The 25,421-nt window shown below is 41.2% G+C and overlaps 2 protein-coding genes across 4 annotated transcripts in view; one reads left to right on the top strand and one right to left on the bottom strand.

The window, feature by feature from the left end:
- The first annotated feature begins 1,992 nt into the window (after window positions 1-1,992).
- On the top strand, window positions 1,993-21,126 carry LOC145343708 (L-lactate dehydrogenase A chain-like). Of its 3 annotated transcripts, none has more exons than XM_080189926.1 (8): window positions 1,993-2,262; window positions 3,622-3,770; window positions 4,334-4,448; window positions 9,978-10,151; window positions 11,658-11,831; window positions 17,585-17,690; window positions 18,714-18,837; window positions 20,887-21,126. In XM_080189926.1, the coding sequence occupies exons 2-8, from the start codon at window positions 3,645-3,647 to the stop codon at window positions 21,049-21,051; spliced, it is 984 nt and encodes a 327-aa protein (XP_080046052.1). In that variant the 5' UTR covers window positions 1,993-2,262; window positions 3,622-3,644; the 3' UTR covers window positions 21,052-21,126. The 3 variants fall into 3 exon arrangements, with proteins under 3 accessions (XP_080046052.1, XP_080046053.1, XP_080046051.1); XM_080189925.1 differs by having other exon boundaries at window positions 1,994-2,262; window positions 3,605-3,770; XM_080189927.1 differs by lacking the exons at window positions 18,714-18,837; window positions 20,887-21,126 and having other exon boundaries at window positions 3,605-3,770; window positions 17,585-17,694.
- Window positions 21,119-25,421, bottom strand: part of LOC145343706 (uncharacterized) — a 35,045-nt gene continuing 30,742 nt past the window's right edge. Inside the window, exon 10 of the mRNA XM_080189924.1 lies at window positions 21,119-23,850. Within this exon, the coding sequence (XP_080046050.1) occupies window positions 23,825-23,850 (26 nt within the window). The 3' untranslated portion in view covers window positions 21,119-23,824. The remainder of the gene's footprint in view (window positions 23,851-25,421) is intronic.

Below are 25,421 nucleotides of genomic sequence, written 5' to 3' on the forward strand. Positions count from 1 at the left end.
TGGTTTGGAAAGTGGTCAGGGACAGGCGGGTGCAACTGCAGCTGAGGCAGGTAGGGGGACCCAGAGGACAGGAATGTAGGAGTGTCAGCCTCGTAATTGTCCAGCAGCTTTGACGTTCTTTCAGCTTGTTTGGATAGGAGTGGGGCTGAAGAGTGGACGAGCTGACTGACTGTGGCAATAGGGTTCAAGAGCAGGTCAGAAGCTAGGAATCCTGTATAGGGTAACTCGTCACCTGACTCCAAAGCCATATACAAGGCATAAGTAAGGACGATGGAATATCTTCTACTTGCCTAAATGAGTGCATCTCCAACAACACTCCAGTAGTTCAACATCATTGAGGGCAAAGCAAGCTACTTCCACCATTTATAAACAGGGGCAGACATGTGCACCATCCATAATATGCACAGCACAAACTTACTGAGGCTGCTTAGACTGTACCTTCTAAACCCACAACTGCAACCATCTAGAAGGACAAGGGCAGCATGCAAATGGGAACACCAGCACCTGGAGTTTTCCCTCCAAGCCACTCATCATCCTGGCCTGAAAATATGTCACCTTTCCTTCACTGTTGCTGTGAAAAAGTCCTGGAACTCCCTCCCTAACAGCACTGTGGGTGTACCTACACCAAATGGACTGCAGGGGTTCAAAAAGGCAACTCACCACTCTGACTCTGTCTACACTTCCCGCTGCCTCAGAAAAGCAGCCAGCATAATCAAGGACATTCTCTCTTCCACCTTCCTCCATTGGGAAAAAGATACAGAAGTCTGATGTCACGTACCAACCAACTCAAGAACAACTTCTTCTCTGCTGCCATCAGACTTTTGAATGGACTTACCATATATTAATTTGATCTTTCTGTACACCTAGCTATGACTGTAACACTGTATTCGGCACCCTCTCCTTTCCTTCTCTATATATGGTATGCTTTGTTTGTATAGGATGCAAGAAACAATACTTTTCACTGTATACATGTATCAATAATAAATCAGATCAAATCACTACCTTCTCAAGGTCAATTAGGGGTGGACAACAAATCCTAGCCTGTGACACCCACATCCAGTAAATTAATTTTTAAAATAAATGCTGTAGCAAATCCCACATCCTGAACTTATTAGGTGTTGCATTAAGTACAACTTATTTTGATATCTAGCCATAAAAAGAGAACAGCACAGTGATACAGTGGTTAGCATTGCTGCCTCACAGCGCTAGGGATCCGGGTTTGTTTCCTGGCTTGGATGATTGTGTGGAGTCTGCATATTTTCCCCCGTATCTGCATGGGTTTCATCCGAGTGCTGCGGTTTCTCCGCACTGCCTGAAAAAAGTGCTGGTTAAGTGCATTGGCCAAGTTAAAATTCTCCCTCAGTGTGCCCAAACAAGCATTGGAGTGTGGTGACTAGGGGATTTTCACAGTAAAAAATAAAGCTTATTTATTAGTCACAAGTAAGGCTTACATTAACACTGCAATGAAGTTGCTATGAAATCCCCGTAGCAGCCACAATCTGTTGCCTGTTCAGGTCAATGCACCTAGCTAGCATGTCTTTCAGAATGTGGGAGGAAACCCACGCAGACATGGGGAGAAGGTGCAAACCCTACACAGCTAGTGACCCAAGCCAGGTATGGAACCCAGGCCCCTAGCACTGGGAAGCAGCAGTGCTAACCACTGTTCTACAATGCCACCCCTTTCATTGCACTGCTAATTTATTTGTGATACTAATAAATAAACTTCAAAGTGAATGTAGCCCAAAATGCAGGGTCAGAAGGGACTGGGGTTCCGATCAACCAGGAGCGAGTGTTGCGGAAGGTATGGCATTGTGAGGGCGTGTACAATCCAGCTAGGGAATTGGCACTCACTCTAACAGGTTACATTATAAAGTAAAATTGAGCAGTGTGCGTGTGTGCTGAGCTGAGCTAACACCTGGCTCTCCCTGGGGGGGAGTTTTGTCTCTCTTGGCTTCGACGTTGGAACTTGAAGCGGGGCTGTAATAATTGCTGTGAGAGGGGGGTGGGGGGGCTCGAGGCCTTAGGGAGAATTTGGAGCTGAGATGCCAGAGTTTAAATAAAAACAGAGAAGGGGGGAGACGGTTGGGAGAAAACTACCCGCTGTAGGCAGACAGAGAGAGAAAGAGAGAGGAAGGAGTAGAACAACCAGGAGAAAAAGACAAGTGAAAACACTCAGAGACATAGGCAGCCTCGGAAACAGCGACTGGACTGCAAGAAGGAGCTCCAGACAAGACGAGAAGACAAACAAGTGTGTGCGTGTGTGTAAGTGAAAGAAAAAAGATCATTCAAAACATTGGAAAGGACAGGTTGACAGGGCGAGAAAATTGAGACAGCCTGGAAACAACATTTTGTGATATTGTCACCCAAATACTTTGTTTAAATGGATTGGCTAAGCGGAGAGCCAAAGGATTTTGATACAAAGTTGGTTAAAACATGCAGAAAGAAAGTAACAAAACAAGTTTCAGGAGTTTACCGATCCGCACAGCGAAGCAGTAATCAGATTTTGTTTTATCAAAAACAGTGTATGTGCTTTTTCCCACTCCCTCTCATTGTTGAGAATTCATCCCTGTTTAGTGTTTTGCTTGAAGCAGTCTGTGTGTGTGTGTGAGTCGATTTTAACTCCGCGTTCAATGAATGGCCTTGAAATAAAAATCGGGCTTGGCGGTTGGCATTTTCGCTTGGCAATTTTTGCCTGAATCTTCCTGTCCGAACCTGACTGAGATAAAGGAATGAAAAACTGGGAAATGTGCCCCTTGGCAGTGAGAGAGAGAGTTAACGCTGCGAATCACCCTGCTCCACTGCTGCGTGGAAACCCCACCAAAAATAACTGATTTGATTTATTATTGTCACATGTATTAGTGTGCAGTGAAAAGTATTGTTCCTTGCGCAGTATACAGAGAAAGCATACGGTTCATAAAGCACATGAAAGAGAAGGAAAGGAGAGGGTGCAGAATGTAGTGTCATAGTCACAGATCGGGTTTAGAGAAAGATCAACTTGGTGCGAGATAGGTCCATTCAAAAGTCTGATGGCAGTGGGGAAGAAGCTGTTCTTGAGTAGATTGGTACATGATCTCAGACTTTTGTATCATTTTCCTGAGGGAAGAAGGTGGAAGAGAGAATGTCTGGGGTGCGTGGGGTCCTTGATTATGCTGGCTGCTTTTCTGAGGCAGTAGGAAATGTAGACAGAGTCAACGGATGGGAGGCCAGTTTGCATGATGGACTGGGCTGTGCTTAGGATCCAGTATAGTTTCTCGTGGTTTTGAGCAGAGCAGAGGCCATCCCAAGCTATGATTCATTTGGGAAAGGATGCTTTTTATGGCGCAGATGTAAAAATTGGTGAGAGTCGTAGCAGACATGCCAAATTTCCTTAGCCTCCTGAGAAAGTTGGTGGGCTTTCTTAACTATAGCGTTGGTGTGGATGGACCAGGACAGGTTGGAGTTCTGGTCAAAAATAAAAAAAGTAATTCCCATGGAGCAAAATGTGGTGAAATGCCACTTCAGGCTCCAATTCAAAGTGGGGATGTCAGAAGTATTTGTTCACATTACTCTTCAACATTGACCCACACATCTCCTGGATGATATTAACAGAAAAATTGCTGTTCAGATTTTTTATCTTTCTAGGCTGATCCCAAAGTTTAAGAACCATGAGTTTGAAGAATAAATTGATGAAGGAGATGCACACTGAAATTCCGATGAAGGCCACTTCCAAAGTCTCAATAGTCGGTGCTGGACAAGTTGGCATGTCCTGTGCCATTTCCATCTTGCAGCAGGTAAGGCATATCACATTCATTTGTTCTGTGCAGCAGTTTAGGATTTGTTTTACATCTTGTACGTGGTGACAATATGTTATGAATTAGTTATCTTGAAGATTTGCAGCCATGAGTTCAAATCCCACCCTGGCAATTCCCAGAGTTTCTATTCAATTAATTAATTAAATAAATAAATAAATAACGCTGGAATTGAAAAAAATTGGTTCTTAGTAATGGTGATAATAGATGGCATTTTTATGAAGGCCCCTTTAGGGACGGAAATCCTTATCCAGCCTAGCGTCTTGTGAGGATGACCTTCGGCTCACTCACTTCTCCATTAACAATCAAAGTAACCCAGCTTTGAATAAAATATCCTTCAGCCATATCGGGCTGAATACCAGACCGACTAGAATGATACCACACCAACATAGCATGAACTAAATGGACTAAATGGCCTCCTTCTGTGCTTTACTGACTTTATGAATTTTTTTGATATATTGGTAGAATGTTGCATATTTCTCAAAGACCAGCCTAAAACCTGTATTTTCCAAATATGATGTATTTCACATTATTTCTTCCTGTAGCATATTACCGATGAACTGGCTCTAGTCGATAGACTGGCTGAAAAACTGAAGGGAGAGGCTCTGGATTTGTCACAAGGAAGCCTGTTTCTAAAGTCCAAAATTTCAGCAGACACAGGTCGGTGGTGGGCCATGACATTTTTTTAATGGCATTTTTAATGGTGTTGAATTGTTGGATGGAAATTTCATAGAATCATACAGTGCAGAAGAGGCCCTTCTACCCATTGAGTCTGTGCAGACACATTAGGAGCCCCTGAACTCCCACCTAATCTCATCTGCCAGCACTTGGTCTATAGCCTTGAATGTCATGATGTGCCAAGTGCTTTTTAAAGGATATGAGGCAATCCACCTCTACTGCCCTCCTAGACAATGCAATTAATTTTATTCTCTTTAAAGCATGCCTTTATTCATAAATTGCTCATCTAATGTAGCCACTAATATATTAAAAATCTGCTATTAGCATAAATTTCCTTCCCATTTTTTGGGTCATAAATTCTTCTGTTCACATTTGTAATAGAATTGACCCTATGCAAACTTGTCACCCTCTATAACAGTGACCATGGTGTATTATACCTTCGTATCCTTTGTGATTTTTCCATTACCTTTCACACAGTTGACTTCATCATTCTCTTTCAATGCTGCTTCTCTAGTTAGCTGAAGACAGCTATTTTTACCTTGTTTGTTCATACTTAGTCATAGTCAGAAAATCTCTTAACAATGGCTTGTCTTCCTGCAGCAATTTCTCTCGAGTACCCTAAGAATTCATTTTTGGCCTGCTCCAATGTTTCACTGAAAATTGCCCCTTAGAGACATGATTCAAAGGTGCCACACACAGCTCTTCCTCATTGCCATTCCCACCAGCCCCACCACTGCCTCTGTGCAGGCAGACCTCTCGTCTGACATCCAGTTTTTGATGCATCAAAATTTTCTTCAAATAAACATTTGGCAGATTTGAAGCCATTGTCTTCAGCACATACCACAAACTTCATTCCCTTGCACTGATTCCATCCCGTGTGGTTAGTGGCTCAAGATGAACCAGGCTGGTTTCAACTGGTTAGACCCTGTGCTGAATATCCAGCAGTAAGTCTATTCTGTGCTCCACAAAACAGGCCCATCACTGCCACCGCCTCAGTCTATCTGCTGTTGAAATTTTCAGCCATGCTTTTGTGACCACCCCCCCCCCCACCCCCCGCAGACCCAACTATTCCAATACATTCCCATCTTGCACTCTTCATAAACTCATCCAAGCATTGTACCCTAAAGCACACTCCCACATTCACACTTGACCTCTGTCTTCACTGCAAATGGCTAGTATGCTAGTGATGAGCCTCATGTTGTCATGTCCAGTGTGGTGTTTCTTTGGGATGTATTGTAAGGATTCTGTTTTGGTTTGTATTGAAAGGCTTCATGTACCAGAAACTATTCATATGGACATGATACAAAACAGGATTAATACTGGTCGCTCTGTACCAGAGATAAATGAAACAAAATTTCTGTTTCATGGCAAGTCTGAGTGTTTAGTTTCACGCCATGCAGTTAGACTATAACTGCAATTGGCAAAATGTATTACCTTGGAAAAACAATTAATTAAATTCATTAATTTAAACTAAATAAACTATTTTCACCTTTTTCTTCTTGATGCCCACTCCAAAACAAGTTCTCAAGAAATTAAGTTGCGTTGTCCTGGTCCAACCTTCCTGACTTAATTTAAAGTAATGTCTGATGAACAAAACCATATAATGTAACATATTCTTGGGCAACTTGTAATGGGTACATCCCAGAAATTAATATTTAAAAAATTACATGCCACAGTAAGATTTCCCCCAATATTCATTCAACGTTGTAGATTTTAAGCTTATGCTTTCATTGCCCATGTCTTTTGGGATTAGTCTCATTGCTCTTCTCTGCAATGTCTCCAGTGGTTCCATGTTTTTAATGAGAAGGCAACTTAGAATTGGAGAGCTGTGACACGACCTCTGGAGATTGGTCTGATGTATATAGTTAAGCAATCTATTTACTTCCTTGATTGCCTTGAGGTATAGTGCAAGCATTGAAGGTGATGAATCATCCATCATTCCCAAACCCTTTTCCAAGGCTCCCTTTGCCCATACTTAGCAGTTGACATGGTGATAAGTCACCTGGGAGATTGCACGAATCAAGGAAAAACATTCATCCCACAGCCTCAAACATTGCTAAGCAACCTGTGATATTTTTAGATACTGTGGATCTGTTTTTTGCTGTGAAGACTCTATTTTCACTTGCGGTTGAGCAGGCTTATGTATCATGTGGTTGTCTATAATACATATAATCATTGAATGGTAATTAAATTGTTTCTGGGTGAATCTGTACTATCAATGATTGCTGTGGATTTTTCTGTTATAATACTTATGATTGAGCGTTCAAAAATAATCGTTCTCCTGAATAATTAGAAGTGACACTCACTGGGAAAATAAAAAAATTCCACCAAATTAGTCAAACATGACCTGTCCTTCATGAACCAATGCTGTGTCTTCGTAATGGGACAATTTATATCCAGATGTCTCGCTATTTCTTCCTTGATGTTAGATTCAAGCATTTTCCCTACTCCAGAAGTTAAGCTAACGGGCCTATAGTTAATTACCCGCCTTTTGTCTACCCCCCTTTTTAAATTATGGTGTTACTGAGGTTACTTGGAATGGTAAGTCTGAGGGTGGTCATGATGAAGGGCTGGGGAATCTTTGTGGAGGAAAGCGTTAAGCCTGGGAGGGCACTGAATGCGGAGGAGAACGAGAAAACATGATGTATTCAGATGGTCGTTAAAATCACCAAGGATGAGAAATTACTCATTGTAGAGGCTAAAGGAGGAAAACAGTGAGGATATATTAATTAAAAAATTCAAGTTATTTGGCTGGGTTGCAGAGAATGAGGAATTTAAATGAAAGATGGAATAAGGTTGGCACAAAGGAGGAGAAAGTACCAGAGGAATCGCTTTATGGTGATCAGGAGCCAGAAACAAGACCCATGTTTTTTGGGTCACACTTTTAATTTCCATATTATTTTTATATTTTTAATCTGTGCTTCATAAAGTTACTTAGATAGAATAAAGTTCAGGTTTTAGTGACCATTCTCCTGCATTTTTTAAGGTAAAAAGTCCATCAGTTTCTGAGAAACTGAGGTGCAATTTAGCTTTTTATATTGCTGTACTGATGCCTCATTTATTATTATTGATTGCATTTATATAAATTATCAAACCAAGTCCATTAGCCTAAGTGTGGCAACCGTTCAATTGCTCACTGAAAGACGTTGCAAAAATCCATTAATAGGCTCTTGCTGATGGGTGCAGCAGCACGTATATAGGTGATATCTTCTAATTGGCATTATCGAGAAAGGGGGATGTCAGAAAGGTCACATTATCAGTCATTTGCAGCACACTTCATCATTCAACAGATAAAGTGATTGGGCTTCCCTATACATGGTGCAGAAGACCAAAACCCGCTGAGAACAGCTAAGTCAGCAGACAGTGAGTTCAAAGTTCATGGGCATGGCTCAGCTACTTAGTGTTTTTGCTAGCTGAGGATGGCAGTGATCAACCCTAATTTAAATAAGCATAAATGTGTCACTAAAGAGGGGGAGGTTGGTTAGCTCAGTTGGCTGGATGGTTAGTTTGTGGTGCAGCGGGACACTCAATTCCCGTTCTGGCTCAGATTACCTGTGAGGACTTACCTTCTCAACCTTGCCCCTCACCTGAGGTGTGGTGATCCTCAAGTTAAATCCTCGCCAGTCAGTTCTCCCTCAAAAAAGGGGAACGCAACCTCTGGGACTTTGGCAACTTCCATCATCAAAGGTATTTGTTATCTTGAATGTCATCAAATTTAGTTTTGTTTTTTGAATGAAGTATTTTCTCATGTACATTTAAAAAAAACTGACATAAGTTGATTTCGTAAATCAGTAAACTGCTTTTACAATAGGCACCAAGTAATGTGGTTGGATCTGATTTATCCCAATACTTTGAGAATGTCCACTTCGGTTACAGATTCCTCTGCATTGGGAATATGGAAGTGCTTGAAACCTCAAGTTTTTTTTCCAATATTAAGAAATGATACCCTATGCTATTTTGTCTCTCCAGCCAGCCACAAACCCAACGAAAACTTTCCAGATTTGCTTGATCTGAATGCAGAAAGGTGTTTCTTTTTAGACAATTAGATACCTATTAATACATAGCCTCAGGTGTCCAAACCGCTTCACAGGCCACTGAAGTATTTTTGAACTGTAGTCACTGCTGCAACATAGAAAATGCAGCAGTCAATTTGTGTGCAGCAAGGTCCCATAAGCAGATAATCTCTCAGCGATGTTGATTGAGAAATAAATGTGGCCAGAGTGCCAGGCAAAACTTCACTGTGGTTCTTCAAAATAGAGCTATGAATCTTTTACATTTGTCTAAGGGAGTAGGCAAGGCCTTGGTTGAATTGTCTTGGTTGAAAGACAATGCAGGACACTCCCAATACTGGATTGGAATTTTAGCTTCAATCTTACACTCTGAATTCTCTGAGTGATACTTGAATCCAGAAACTTATGAAGCAGAGGAGTGAGTGTATCTTATTGTTATGTGCATCAAATTCTTAAAAGGCAGGTGTGCCTTGCGGCTGGACTGAGCAAGTCTGTTGGTATTCACTTTGGGATTGCCTGAGATCCATGTGTGGGAAATTAGAAATACCAGAATCACACTAGATCTGTTTAATATAATTAATTCATTGAATGAAGTGTCCATTGTTGACAGCTAGCTGTGATATCCAACTGTAGCATGTGCTTTGCCTTCCATCGATTTTTAAACATTTACAAATGTGGACTGATTTCATTATTGAGAGGGACATAACTTTTAAACAATTCTTTTAATTCTGAAGCTAATAAAGCAAGCAATGCAGGCGGCACAGTAGCACAGTGGTTAGCACTGCTGCTTCACAGCTCCAGGGACCGGGGTTCGATTCCCAGCTCGGGTCACTGTCTGTGTGGAGTTTGCACATTCTCCTCGTGTCTGCGCAGGTTTCCTCCGGGTACTCCGGTATCCTCCCACAGTCTGAAGATGTGTGGGTTAGGTTGATTGGCCGTGCTAAGAAATTGCCCCTCAGTGTCCAGGGATACGTAGGTTAGAGGGATTAGTGGGAATAATATGTAGGGATATGGGGGTGGGGCCTGGGTGGGATTGTGTTCGGTGCAGACTCGATGGGCCGAAGGGCTTCTTTCTGTACTGTAGGGTTCTATGATTCTAAGTATATAGAAAATCCTGTCCATTGTTCAATGTAACATTTGCTGTCTACAATGTTATGCCTGACAGTTTGTGTTCTACACAGTTGCCCAATAATCAAAATGGGAAGTACAATATTGTGAACATAGTTCTGTTCCTTCTTCGGTATTTTGTAAGTCCAGACCCATTGAACAACATGGGTAACTTGCATTTTACAAAACAAGTTGGTGAACTAGCAGGATAGAAAACTGTGCAGGTTTGAAGTTCTATATCTGATGAGTAACTTTCCAAATCACATTGCCACACATTCATGTTATTTAGAATTGAATATTTGGGTTAGGGAGCTGGGACAGTCCAAGTCTGACATGCAATACCTGTGTCTCTTTTTTAATTGATTAATTGTCTCTTACAATGACCATCCTGCAGACTTTCTAGTTACTGCAGATTCAAAGGTGTGCGTCATTTGTTGTGGTGTACGGCAGGCAGTGGGAGAAGTGAAAAGAAGACAGTTGCAGAAGAACATAGCTACCTTTAAGGAGATCATCCCTCAATTGGTCAAACACAGTCCAAATGCTGTTTTACTCATTGTAACTATTCCAGGTAAGGTTTACTTTGATTAACTTTAAGCAACCAGTCGTAATATCCTTACTTTTATAATAAAAACAGAAATTGTTGGATGAACTCAATAGCATCTGAGCAGCATCTGTGGAGAGAGAAACAGAGTTAACGTTTTGAGTCCATATAACTCTTTTTCAGAGCTTGTACATTCCAGGCTGATGAAACCTTTCCAGAATTTAATAAATTTTGGAAAATTAACACCAATGCATCCAATACCAGATTGGACCCTAGGATGAAGTCCACCAGGACCTGAAGATTTGACAGCCTGCAGCTCCATCAGTATTGCCTACCAAATGATTGTAACTTCACCAAGTTCCTCTCTTTCCTCCAAATGCCTACTTACATCTATTACTCAAATGTTTCTTTTATTCTCTGTAGTGAAATTTTCTGTTCATTTCATCTACCATTTCCTTATCTGCTGCTAATTCCTATTCTTACTCTCTAGAGGACTAACACTTTACTTACTCTCCTCCTCTTTCTATAACTGTATAGAGTCTTGCTTTCTGCATTTACATGTTTTTCCTGAAATGTGATGCTTTCCTTAACTTCTTTAGTTAACCATGGATGATGGCTCCTGCCTTTAGAATTTTCTTTTCAGCAGGAATATACTAATTCTGAGTATTCTGAAATATCCCCTTAAATATCTGCTACTATTTTTCTATTGATCTATCCCTTAGCCTGGTAAGATTCAAACATATTGTGGTCACAGCCACCTAGGGGTGTCTTAACTTTGAGGTCATCAATTTATCCTGTCACATTATGTAATACTGAGTCTAAAGTAACCTGTTTTCTGACTGGTTCCAGAGAACATTGCTCAATGAAATTATGTGAAAAGCATTCTAAATATTCCACATTCAGTGTCTTGGTGCCAACCTGATTTTTTTTTCCCAGTTTACACACAGATTAAAGTTTCCTTGTCACAAGCTCCCAATATTTCTTCCTGTATACTCTGTCCTTCTGGGAACCATTTCCCTCTAATCTCATCCTATTCATATATTTATCACAACGCCCCTTAAAAGTTTGCCCTTTTGAATTTTGCTGTTTGTAGGCTCCCTTCTTCCTTCCCCAGTTTAGGCAAATCTGTGTGAACCTGAAAGGTCAGTTGATGAGATCTAAATGACAAAAGAATGATAAGCTTTTTTAAAATGGTGTTATATAATATTTGTCGCACCTAACTCCTAATTTTTAAGTTATTAGGATGGCACTGTGGATACTCTTGAGTTTAATCAGAATGCCTCTTTATAGTCTTCGATTTAAATCTACGTTCATGCAGTCTGCAATGAAAGTAAAACCTTCATATTCACTGATGATGATTATCACGTACTTGAGTAATTGAATTTTACGTTTAAAGACCGTGCATCTTAGATAATAGTAAATGATTGGACAATCAACCAGAAAATTAAATCTTTTTCACATGTTAATTTCCATTTGTAACTCATTTACAATTACAGGAGAATTCTATTTTTCTGGACTTTGTTTGCTTTTCAGTGGATACGATGACCTATGTTGCCTGGAAATTGAGTGGATTCCCAAAGCACCGTGTGATTGGCATAGGTACTGATTTGGACACTGCCAGGTTTCGTTTCTTACTCGGCGCAAAGTTGAAAATCAATCCAATCGGCGTTCATGCATACATCATCGGCGAACAAGGCGATGAAAGTGGTAGGTAATCATCTGCTAATTTTATACAATATCCATAATGGCATTGCCGATATAGGGGTTGGTTTAGCTCAGTTGGCTGGACAGCTAGTTCGTGATGCAGAGCGTACGCCATCATAAGAACATAAGAAATAGGAGCAGGAGTAGGCCATCTAGCCCTTCGAGCCTGCCCTGCCATTCAATAAGATCATGGCTGATCTGTCGTGGCTCAGTTCCACATTCCCGCCCTCTCCCCATAACCCTTAATCCCCTCTCTTATCAAGAACCCATCAACCCGCTTCTTAAAAATATTTAGCGAGGCAGCCTCCACCACTTCAACGGGCAGAGAATTCCAGAGATTCACCACCCTTTGAGTGAAGAAGTTCCTCCTCAACTCCGTTCTAAACCGCCTCCCCTTTATCTTGAGGCTGTGCCCCCTAGTCCTACTGTCTTTTTTGAGCGGGAAGAGTCTCTCCACCTCTATCCTATCCATCCCATTCATCACCTTATACGTCTCAATGAGATCTCCCCTCATTCTTCTAAACTCTAACGAGTACAAGCCTAGTTTATTCAGCCTCTCCTCATAGCTCAACCCCCTCAACTCCGGTATCAGCCTAGTAAACCTCCTCTGCACTCCCTCCAAGGCCAAAATATCCTTGCGCAGGTGCGGCGCCCAAAACTGCACACAGTACTCCAGCTGCGGCCTCACCAATGCCCTATACAGCTGCAGCAAGACCTCCCTACTTTTATATTCAATCCCCCTCGCTATGAAGGCCATCAGCATGGGTGCCATTCCTGTACCGGCTGAGGTCATTCATGAAGGCCCTGCCCTGTCACGCGTGCCCCTCACCTGAGCTGTCATGATCCTCAGGTTAGATCATCACCTATTACCCTTTGAGGGGGAGAGCAGCCTATGATTATCTGGGACTGTGGTGACTTTACTGTGCCTATGAAGTGCACAAACTTTATGACTTTCTTCTAAATGATTGATGGAGATTGCACTTTTCCTCCACTTCAGTTTAGGTGGCTGTTTCTCACACAAAACTGTACTGAATTGTATGAAGCTTTTAACAGAAGAATGCCGTGTTGTATCCCAAGTCCATCACTTCAAAGCTCCTCCCTCAAATCAGTGAAGTTCATCAATTTTCAGAAACTTAATCAGAGAGTATCTACCACTGGTAGAGAAATGTAGAATCTAAACTATCTAATGCTTTAAAGAGGATATACGTTTCTCGACGGTGTAAGGTTGATGTGAGAGAAATTAAGATAGAAAAAATCCTAAATTTAACAGCTATTGGTATAATCAGTACTAATATTCACTTTTAAAATCAAATTAGAGGAATTATTGCCAATTTATTAATTGAATGAATAATAAATTATAAACTCTGTCTTCTGCCAATGCAAGTTGTCCACAAAAGTGGCTGCTGATACACTAGTCTGTGCACACATAGAAAACCAATGAGATTAAGAAATGTTTAGAATGTAAACCCACACTTTGGTGAGAAGAAATGTTTGCAATTTATCCAGTGGTGAGAATGAATGTTTATATGTTAGGATCACTGTGCAGGGGATTTATTGTATATGGGATGTGAACTATCATAGGAATTTGATTAGATTTTAATTCATTTATATGTGTCAGGGCTATTAGCACTTTTGAGATTGTAATGATAAAGGCACTTGCATATGATCCTCATGTGTTGGAAGTACCAAAGACTTACAGCCTCCCATTTCTTCCACCTGACTTAAAATAGAATCATACAATCCCCACAGTGCAGGAGAGGCCATTCGGCCCATCAAGTCTGCACTGACTCTCTGACAGAGTATTTTGCCCATGCCCTCTCCCCCACCCAATCCCTGTAATCCCTTACATTTCCCATGGCTAATCCATCCAACCTACATATCTTGGGACACTAAGGGGCAATTTAACATGGCCAATTCACCTAACCTGCACATCTTTGGACTGTTGGGAGGAAATCCATATGGTTTTGTCAAGGGCAGATTGTGCCTTACAAGCCTAGTTGAGTTCTTTGAGAACGTGACTGAGCACATTGACAAAGGAAGAGCGGTGGACGTGGTTTACATGGACTTCAGCAAAGCATTTGATAAGGTCCCCCATGCAAGACTTCTTGAGAAGGTGAGAAGGCATGGGATCCAGTGGGCTTTGGCCTTGTGGATCCAGAGCTGGCTTGCCTGCAGAAGGCAGAGAGTGGTTGTGGATGGGTCTTTTTTCTGCATGGAGGTCGGTCACCAGTGGAGTGCCCCAGGGATCTGTTCTAGGACCCTTGCTGTTTGTCATTTTCATAAATGACCTGGATGAGGAAGTGGAGGGATGGGTTAGCAAGTTCGCAGATGATACGAAGGTTGGTGGTGTTGTAGATGGTCTGGAGGGATGTCAGAAGCTGCAGCGGGACATAGATAGGATGCAAGACTGGGCGGAGAAGTGGCAGATGGACTTCAACGCAGATAAATGTGTAGTGGTCCATTTTGGCAGGACCAATGGGATGAAGGAATACAATATCAAGGGTAGAACATAGAACATAGAACAAGAACATAGAACATTACAGCGCAGAACAGGCCTTCGGCCCACGATGTTGCGCCGACCAGTTAAAAAACAATGACCGTCTAACCTAAACCAAACCCTTACCATCCATAAACCTATCCACAGATCTCTTAAACGCCCCCAAACTAGGCGCATTTACAACTGCAGCAGGCAGGGCATTCCAATCCCTCACCACCCTCTGGGTAAAGAACCTACCCCTGACATCTGTCCTATAACTACCACCCCTTAATTTAAAGCTATGCCCCCTCGTGCTTGCTTTCTCCATCCGAGGAAAAAGGCTATCACTGTCCACCCTATCTAAACCTCTAATCATCTTATATGTTTCAATAAGGTCCCCTCGTAGTTGCCTTCTTTCTAACGAAAACAACCTCAAATCCCTCAGTCTCTCCTCATAGGACCTCCCCTCCATACCAGTAGGAGTAGGAGTCTCTGCTGTGTTGAAGAACAGAGGGATCTTGGGGTCCGGGTCCATAGGACTGTTAAATCGGCCTCGCAAGTGGAGGATGTGGTCAAGAAGGCGTATGGTGTACTGGCCTTCATTAATCAAGGGATTGAGTTTAGGAGTTGGGAGGTAATGCTGCAACTTTATAAGACCCTTGTCAGACCCCACTTGGAGTACTGTGTGCAGTTCTGGTCGCCTCACTATAGGAAGGACGTGGAAGCTATTGAAAGGGTGCAGAGGAGATTTACAAGGATGTTGCCTGGATTGGGAGGCATGCCTTATGAAGATATTTTGAGGGAGCTCGGATTCTTCCCCCTGGAGAGACGAAGGTTGAGAGGCGACCTGATAGAGATTTATAAGATGTTGAGAGGAATAGATGGGGTGGATTCTCGGAGGCTATTTCCCAGGGCTGAAATGGTCGCTACGAGAGGACACAGATTTAAGGTGCAGGGAAGCAAGTACAGAGGAGATGTTAGGGGTAAGTTTTTCACTCAGAGGGTGGTGAGTGAATGGAATCGGCTGCCGTCGGTGGTGGTGGAGACGAACTCGCTGGGGTCTTTTAAAAGACTTCTGGATGAGTATATGGGATCTAATGGGATTGGGGGTTATAGATAGGTCTATGGCTTAGTAGGTATACAAGTGATTGGTGCAACTAGTGGGCCAAAGGGCCTGTTTGTGCTGTGGTGTTCTATGTTCTATGTTCTATGACTTGCGAACAACATGCAAACTCCACACAGACAGTGACCTGAGGCAGGAATTGAATCTGGGTCCCTGGCGTGGTGAGGCAGCAGTGCTAACCACTGTCACCATGCTGCTCCTTCGTAGCATTAAGTATGGACAGATATCTAACTAGGAAATGGGTGAAGGGATTATGGACCATTTGTGTGAGTTTATATAAGAGAACAAATGGGCCTGGGATGTGCCCTTGTTTTTCTCTGTATTAGGATCTCACACGGGTCAGGGGAAGCATTGATTTATATCACTCCTAACGCTGTCACGAGTGACACAGGACAACTGCACATGCGCCACTTTGGCAGCTAATACTGCCAATTATAAAGCTCCTCCCTCAAATCAGTGAAGTTCATCAATTTTCAGGAACTTAATATGATTAGAGAATACCTACCAGTGGCAGAGAAATGTAGAATCTAAACTATCTAATACTTTAAAGAGGATATACATTTCTCGATGGTGTAAGGTTGATGTGGGAGAGATTTTAAAAAAATCCTAAACATAACAGCTATTGTTACAATCATTACTGATATTCACTTTTAAAATCAAATTAGAGGAATGATTGCCAATTTACTGTTCCAAATTAATGCCACTGCTGAAAGTGAAAACATGCTGAGAATTCATGAAGACCATTATTTCAATGATTTTAGATAGTGGATCACAGCAATAATACTTACGGAAGGGAAAAAAATCAGCAATGTGTTGAAAGGATCATCTTCGCTTATGGATGGAATAGTCCATTCAATTCGTCCATCACAGTAAGAGTTGTCTCTACACAAACGTAGCCCACTATGGTCATAAAAATATGAAAATAACATTAGAATGAACTTCTAGGTTATTCCAGTGATCCTAATGGGTTGTATTTACTGACCAATAAATTGACTCAGGATTCCATAACTAAGGAAACTAAAGAGCTTCTTAAAATTCTCCACTTAAGTCAATATACCAGATCAAAAAGTGATTATTAGCAGAAAAAGCTTGATGAACTTATAAGTCTGAAGGTGGGTGTGCTTCTGTTTTCAGGCTCCCTCACCTCTGTATTATTGGGCACAGGTAAGATATTTCATGTAGGAGGGGCTGTTCCCAATTGAATTCAACCTTTGGGGTCAAATGAATACCATAATCTATAAATCAATAGTTAGGCCTTAGCTGGACTATTTTGGACAGTTCTGGGTAACATGCTTCAGGAAAGAGGGATAGTCCTTAGAAAGTTAATGGATGAGGTTCACCAGATTATTCAATTCCCTTGTGTCTGGTAACAATGAGAAAATATTGGAAAAGTCAGGACCATTCTCCTCAGAAGAGAGGTTAAGAAATGACCTGATACTGCTTTTCAAGATTTTGACGAGAGTTGATAAAGAAAATCTATTCCCTATGGTGAATATGCAATAGCCAGAGGTCTTAGATTTAAAATCATTGGCAAAAGATCTGGTGGGGAATTGAGGAGAATTCTTTTCACTCAGTATTGCCAGGATATGAAACGTTCTGCCTGAAAAGGTGATGGATGAAGGATGCTCTTGAGGACGAGAAACATGTGCAATTATGGACAAAAACCAGAGCTGCAGCATTAAACATCTCTGCTCTTTCAAAGAATCAGCCCAGGCAAGATGGGCGAATTGGCTTTTCCCTGAACCGCAAGTTTCTCTGTTCCATGATAATTGTTTAGTAGTGTATTCAATAGATGACCAAGACACAATCTGCTTTCCATATGCTGCTAATGTTTTATTCCTTTCACTTCACTTAACTTTGCAAGAGCAACTTTTAAGACAGGCATTTTTTTATTAAAGAACACCATAGCAACAAAGGTCTTCCCGGGGATCACTCCCATCACCTCGGTAGAAATATTTGAATGCAAGATAGCCTTTCTTGAATGTTTATTTCTTGGCAGAATGTGATGACCAATCTTTTTCTTGATTGTTCAGGATGCTATTTGCCCCTTCATCATTAGGATGGCCCCACTTGATTTAATCTTCTGGGTTTTGCGCTTCACAAAGCATGAAACATGTTCTTCTAACTAATGCCGTGTTTTTCTTTGCTTTATTGTAGTGCCAGTTTGGAGTAGTGCAAACGTGGCTGGTATCAACCTGGAGCAATTAGATGAAAAACTATCAAATGAGCAGGGAGAGCAAATTCACAGGAAGGTTATAGAGAGGTAAACATTGGTTCTTGTAGCTGCTTATACTTGCAGTGATAAATCTGTACGTTTGTTCCATTTGTGAACAGTGAAAACATCCTTGTTTGTTTAAGTTTATTTTTAATTAGTGTCACAAGTAGGCTTACATTAACACTGCAATGAAGTTGCTATGAAAATCTCTTAGTCGATACAAGCCTGTTTGGGTACACTGGGGGAGAATTTGAGCATTGCTAATGCATCTAATCAGCACACCTTTCAGATTGTGGGAGGAAACCGGAGTATCCAGAGGACTGGTGTTGTAGGATATTCCGCCTTTTGAAGACACATTTCCTGCATTGGACATTCCTTAGGCAGCCTGGTTTGCTTCAAAGTGCCCATCCCAAGTCAAGCAAATGGCACCAATTCTGAAATATAAATAGCATCTCAGGATACCTGACCTCACCAGAATTTTGAGGACATTGAGCATTAAGTTCTACCTTACAATTTCTCTGCAGTTTTACTTTTGGCTTGAGGCTCACTGCATAGAAGCTATGCTCTGGGAACCAAGCAACAAGGTGCAAAGATTCACATTTGCAGGAAGTAGCACAGAGTAAATCAGTATAAATGGGCAGCAAAATGCCTCCAAGGATTCCTATAGAATCAGGAACCATAAAACAAAATCTAATTTCGGCATTAATGGATATCGTGAGGATAGTGCGGGAAGATGGAATTGAGGTAGTAGATCTGCCATGATCTTATTGAATAACAGAGCAGGCTGGAAGGGCCATGTGGCTTAGAACTGCTCTGGTTTCCTCTGATAACATATTTTTAGAAGTGGTTTATCTATGAACTGAACCTTCTGATTATACCTATAAATTACTGACCCTTTAATATCCATGTTATGGTTTGTACATGGTTCCTTTTTATGTAAAAGGAGATGCCTCTTGGCATCTAAAGCTAACTTAATCAAAGCACTGTACTGTACCACTAACTAAAGTACAATGGTGTGATGTAGAACCACATTTCACAGTGAAGTAACTAATTTTTTTTTTTAAACTTTAGCACCCATGATGTTATAAAGCTGAAAGGATACACTTCTTGGGCCATTGGTTTAAGCGTGGCCAATATTGTCAACGCAATTTTGAAAAACATCAGATCCATCCACCTGGTGTCTGTCAATGCAAAGGTAGGTTTTAAACAGCTACCATTGCATTATTTCTTAAATAGTGGTGCAAAGGTCATGCTACAAGTGGTAGTGAGGCTGTAAATTTTGCAAGTGCTGTTTTCTCCAAGTATGAAAGACTTGCATGTACCTGATGTTGGATGTGTTATGCATTGATTGTTTAATGCACTGAGGATAGTGCATTAGTATCTTTAATTCATGGCCATAAATGGAATACACTCACCATAGAACCCTACAGTGCAGAAAGAGGCCCTTCAGCCCATCGAGTCTGCACCAAACACAATCCCACGCAGGCCCTAGCCCCATATCCCTACATATTATACCCATTAATCCCTCTAACCTTTGCATCCCTGGACACTAAGGGGCAATTTCTTAACATGGCCAATCAACCTAACCCACACATCTTTGGACGCACAAGCAAAATAGTTACAAATTTGCAATTTGGCATTGACATGATTGATTAAAACCAATATTGCAATGACCATGGGACTGATTCAGTTCTTACCACACGTTGTTCTCCCTTCCAATTTATCTGGTTGGGTCCCATGATATTGGTTACAGTGCTTTTGTAGTTATAATGATAGGAAAACAGTTTGTAGAATTCAAACAAGACCGTCAAACATAGCTTCTTGTTTTTTAAAAACAGACCATGGGGCTAAATTCATTAAAAAATGTAACCTAAAAAAAATGCTGAATCTCCAGGTATGGGTAATGAGGTTGCGAGCCTTCATGTCCTGCAGGTTTTCAACTTCAACAACCATTGGCTGGGTTTCCCTGAGCCTTGGGAAACTCAGCAGCTTCCTGAAGGCAAAGGTGTGATGGACTTGGAAAGCAAGCTGGATGCATCCCCTTATCCCCTGGCTGCAGGTGCCTACCTGAAGAACCTCATGTTGGGTACCCCTCCATTAAGCCTTCCCCTAGAGGCCTTTGACTTCTCCAACCCCACTGCAGGTTATGTGGGATTGAAATAAGATAAACAGCTCAGAAACAAGCCATGCAGCCATCTACCCTATGCTGAGATTTGTTACATGAGCCTCTACCACCCCCACCAAGTTTTTCCTCTTCTAAATCATCGCAACCTATGGTTCCCTTCTCCTCTCATTTTTCTTTCCCTTAAATCCATCTATTTGCTTCAAACAGTCCATGTGGTAGTGAGCTTCCCATTCTCACCACTGAGTAGTGATACTCACTCACTCCCCTCTCAGCTTTGGTAGTTTCCTGCATGACCAGGCTAGGTCCGTTACCATGGCTTGTCAATTTGGAAATCTCATAGCATGCTTTGAGGGAGGTCTTGTGCCGTGGTAGCATCCCTAATTCTGGGCAGGACGCTCTGGGTTCAAGTTACACTTCAAGACATGGAAGGTGGCCAAACAGGATGATGATCAGCGTGCCCATCCTTCCAATAGGCCTGATGGCAGGAAAAGCAGGAATGTTTCCCGGTCAAGCACCACTGCAAAAGGAAATGGTAAATCACTGCAGTGCTTTGTCAAGCAAAATCATGGACCAATCCAATGGTCACCAATGGGGTACCTGGAGGAGGAGAATAAAATGTTTGAGACGATTGAGCATACTGATTTCCCCCACCCCTCCTCCATGTCCAGAATGCACAGAGAGATTGATAAGTTGTTGTATCAGTTACACAGCGGGGTGGTATATTCAATTACTAACAAAATCAGATCAACAAGATATCAAATGGATGTTGTTTTCTCTGGAATTTAGACGTTTAGTCAAAGTTTTTAAAAGGTGAACAAAAAGAGTGTGGAGGCTGTTGCATGATAAGACAGAGCGGGGAGGGGGTACAGGGGGAGATGGCCTGATACGGTGCACCAGCATCATTGTACATTTGCCGAAAGTTGGCTTCCCTTTATCAGCCGATGAACTCGCCCCACCTTCTAAGATGTAAAAGCAACATTTCCTGTTGGAACGATCTATTTTCTTTCTCTCCTTTGCATATTTAATGGCTTGCCACATAAAATGGATATTTTACACATTATAAAAAACTGAAGATACCACTGTAAAGTAACACATGTAACATTTGTTCTAATACCCCAGGATGAGCACAATATCACAAGTGACGTGTTCCTAAGTCTCCCCTGTGTCTTAGGAATAACAGGAGTTTGTGGAATCTTAAAGCAGCCACTCAAGGAGAAAGAGGAAAAAAAATTGAAAAACAATGTGGAAAATCTCTTGAGGGTCCAGCAAGAAACTTCACTATGAACAAAACACAAAGTATCAGCCTCTTTAGATAACTGGTTATCAGTGCATCGTTGTTGTATCACTTATGGTTGCCTCATTATAGTGTATATGCATTGTGAATATTAGTCAAGTTGTTGCAGTGTGAAGGTTGCATAGAAATTAGATGCAAATGTATGTTACATATTGCCTACTAGGGTTAAAAGAAACCCAGTAACCAATACGCAGTAAAAGAAACCAAATCACAAGCATGTTAACTTAATGAGTGTCCCAATTTACAATCCATGTCAGAGCAGAGAATACATTAGTCTTTAAAGAATAGTTAACTGACAAGGCTATCCCAAACATAGCAAGATGTATTCACTTTTAACTGCAAAGCCCTTTGCCTTTCCTTCCAGACTGACGAGAACTCCAACTGTATGAACACTGAATTCCAGCATAATAAAACAGAATAACTCCTCAGAATATACAAGTGTACCACACTTTAAAAGCAATAAACATTATCAACCCATAAAATGCAGTGGAGTAGGGCTGCTTCCACTTCAGCACTTAGCAAGCTGTCTGCACACAGTCTAAATCCAAAAATTAAACGATGCTTAGTAATGGAATGTTAACTTGCCCAGTTGTCTAAATGCCTGAAGGAATTTCAACCATGTTAGTGAAATTCAATGTGCAATCACACAGACATGTCCATAAAAATGTTCAATTTATTATGAATGGGTTGTATTATTTTTGTTCGTAGAAGTGATTACATTAATTTTATTCACTTCGGAGAACAGCATGATTCAATTCTGCCAACCCTGCATTGAGGTCCAATTGATGAAGAGGTACTTCCATCACAGTTCATGTGGGGAGCTCTCAAGTTGCACTTCATCACTTCCAAATATAATTGCTGAATATTACGTCAGGAATTCAGCTAACTCTTTGTAAATGTCGTACTTTCAGGCAGTAACTAAATCAGCTGGTTTCAGACGCAGCGATGAAGTTACCCTGTTGGTAAGCAAGCAACTGTTACAAGGGTTTCTACCAAATGATCATCAATTGTAGGAATTTTACAAGAATTGAAATACATTGCTAGTCCTTCACCATTGTAATAGAGACTGGTTAATATTTTGGGCATTAATCCTTCCAGCGTTTTCACTTTATTTGGAAATTCCAACCTTGGCAGTACCCTACACAACAACCACTCCCCCTCCCCATCCCAGTTTGCATTATTATCCACATTTCCATCCTAACTTGCTACAGATAGCAAATGCATTGTTGCACTTCATCAGCAATAGGACTTCAGGCCAAACAAGGCATCAAGAAACAATGGTTCAAATTTGTGGTTGCTAGGTTGCTTGGGCATACTCTACAGGAAAATCAAGCAGCAAAGGGACATATCCTTATAAAGGAAGCACATACTCTTAATTACAGGGAAAGGAAAAGTTGGTGGCTTCAATGGCTGGTATATGCTTCTCTTTGCTTGATTTTTCTGTAATTACTGCTCCAAGCTTAGGTTAATTCTAAGTACAGAAAAATCTGCTCTAGTGTTTTATTGCAAATTGCTCTCAAAAATTACTTCTTACTTTACAAATTACAAGTTTAGACAAAATTGTTCGTAATTTTTATTCTGATTTGTTTTCATAATACCAACCTTTATACTTCCAGCATTTAAAGTAGACCAAACTATTGCATAAAAGTGAAACAAACTGAAGGGAAATTAAGTATATTCTTTTATTCTGAAATTGTGAAAGTACAGCCTCTTTCAAAAAAAACACAACCCGTGCACATAAAAAAGGTGTACACCTGGAATACAGCTATTTCTAAATAACATTGATACAGGGGGCTCGATTTTAACTCTTTGCAAGTGAATGGTTTTGAATGAGTTAAAAATTCAGCCATTAAATTAATCTTGGGCTTTAACTCAGTACATTTTCTGTAGCATGTTCATTCGGTTGCAAGATAAACCACAAGCCAAGATTTTGTTGCCACTTGTGAAAAGTTGTGGTTCAGAAATGTACATCTTTCCTTGGTTGATTTTCATCTATTATTTGTAACACATAACAGGCTGTTCTTCAATGTTACGAAGTTTTCAATAAATTACATGGATCACTTAATTCTCCTGAATTATTGCCAGTCATGTGACAAAGTCAAGATACTGGAGGGGGTTGCTGAATGATTTTTCCAACGCTGGCTCTGCTTCTGCTGCAGAGATGAAGGGCAGGATCTCCCCAAGAACGGAAAATCCTGCTTGAAGTCGAGGGACCTCTGCATGGTCCTGTCCTGCCAGCTATAATTCCCATGGCGGGTGGGACGGGAAAATTATGCCTGGAGTTTCTGGTCAAAATGTCCATCCTCAAAGGTCAACACTTCATAATCTATTCTTGCTTCTGGGAGGATTTTCTCAGGTGGGACTCTTGGTCCAATTATCTGGGAATGTAGATGTAAGGTCACTTGTTTGCGTGCAAAGAACAATGCTCATTGCTGTTGCACGTGACTGCAGTTTTTAAAAGATGTCTACTACAAATGGTGAGCTGCATGCATAGTGGAAATAGTTATTGGATACTTGGTACCTTAGTGGAGGAGGAACCCACTTCAACCGTAGGAGTCGGTAATTGCTCATTAAATAGCATATTAGGATTGTTCTTTACATACCTCCCACTCTCTGATATCAAAGTGTAATTAAAAGGTTCCAGTTTTTCTCCTTTACTATTAGCAAAGTGAATATTGGCAGTTGGCTTTCTTTCAGACCTGAGGTAAAAGTGGAGTTGCAGTGCACTAAAACCTTTGTATCACACAAGCTGTTTTCAGGGTTTTATTTGTTCAGCAAACTGCATAAGTCTAGAAAAAAAGAGACAAAATAGTTCACAAAACACTGACCACAATTTCCATTTTCGAATTTCCATTATAGTAATGCTTTTGAAAATTCATAGTTAATTTATCTGACAAATTAAAGAGAAAAATACAATTCATTAGCACCCAAGTAAATACCTTAGTTAACAAACAGCAATTTCTAATAATAAAAATTACTTTATTTGGCATTTAATCTCAGTCATTCCTGGGTGCATGTAGTGCTGTATCTTAAATCGGCTTTCAGGTCAAAAAGTCCCTCTATTTCACCCTCATTTGGGTATTAGGTGCATAAATGTATCTCTTCTCCAACATGAGAAGCGTTTTCCCAGGTAGGCACCGCTACGATCAGGGATTTCACTAGATACACAAGATAGAACCTGAACCTAAGATAGGGCAGCATAGTAGCATAGTGGTTAGCACTGTTGCCTCACAGCGCCAGGGACCCGGGTTCGATTCCCGGCTTACATCACTATCTGTGTGGAGTTTGCATGTTCTCCCCACGTCTGTGTCGGTTTCCTCCAGATGCTCTGGTTTCCTCCCACAGTCCAAAGATGTGCAGGTTAGGTGGATTGGCCGTGCTAAATTGCCCCTTAGTATCAGGAGGACTAGTTAGGCTAAATGCATGGGCTTATGGGGATAGGGCCTAGGTGGGATTGTGGTCGATGCAGACTCGATGGGTCAAACGGCCTCATTCTGTTCTGTAGGATTCTACAATAATATGAAGATACATCATGGGGACAGGGGATGCAAGAGTATCTAGAAAGCTAGTGCAATTCACAAGACACTTACCTGTACCTTCCACTTTTACACAATTTTCCTCCCATTTATTTTTATGTTAGCACTGCTGTTTGCCTCAGGATAACATTCCTGATCTCCCATGGCCTCTTTCTGCAAAGATTTTACATATTCAGCTCTCACACAGCCTAGGAGAAATAAAAATCAACTGTTTATGTTTTTTTGAACGTATCCGTTGAATTACATTTGCCATTTTCTTTGACTTTTATCCAAGGTGATTTTCTTTTGCTGAAACATACTGGGATGGAGAGAAGGGAGGAAGGGGTGGTGCAAAACAGGTCCTATCAGATTGCCTACTTGCTATGCGTAGAGCTGACATTCAGTTCTATTGCAGTCGATGGAATTAAATACCAGGCACTGCTGTAATGAGACAGGCAATTCAATACTACTAACTTTGTGCCATGACCCAAAATGAATTTCTGTAAAATGCAGGAATCATTTTTTAAAAAAAATTAGGAACAGTACCAACATTGATCCTGGAGGGATACAACTCCAGGAAGGTCCAAATCCACTGATGACTGTCTGCCAGCATACAACCAATCCTTAAATTATTGCAGATTGCCACCATTTCCAGAGTTTTAATCCTATAGAGCAGCATCTTGAGGTGATTTATCAGGAGTGTTTGGAAAGTCCATAAGAACATAATAGGAGCAGGAATAGGCCATCTAGCCCCTCAAGCCTGCCCCGCCATTCAATAAGATCATGGCTGATCTGAAGTGGCTCAGTTCCACTTTCCCGCTTTCTCCCCATAACCCTTAATCCCC

The sequence above is a fragment of the Carcharhinus amblyrhynchos genome, chromosome 6 (genome assembly GCF_965287045.1).
Source record: "Carcharhinus amblyrhynchos chromosome 6, sCarAmb.v2.hapA, whole genome shotgun sequence".
Taxonomy (NCBI): domain Eukaryota; kingdom Metazoa; phylum Chordata; class Chondrichthyes; order Carcharhiniformes; family Carcharhinidae; genus Carcharhinus; species Carcharhinus amblyrhynchos.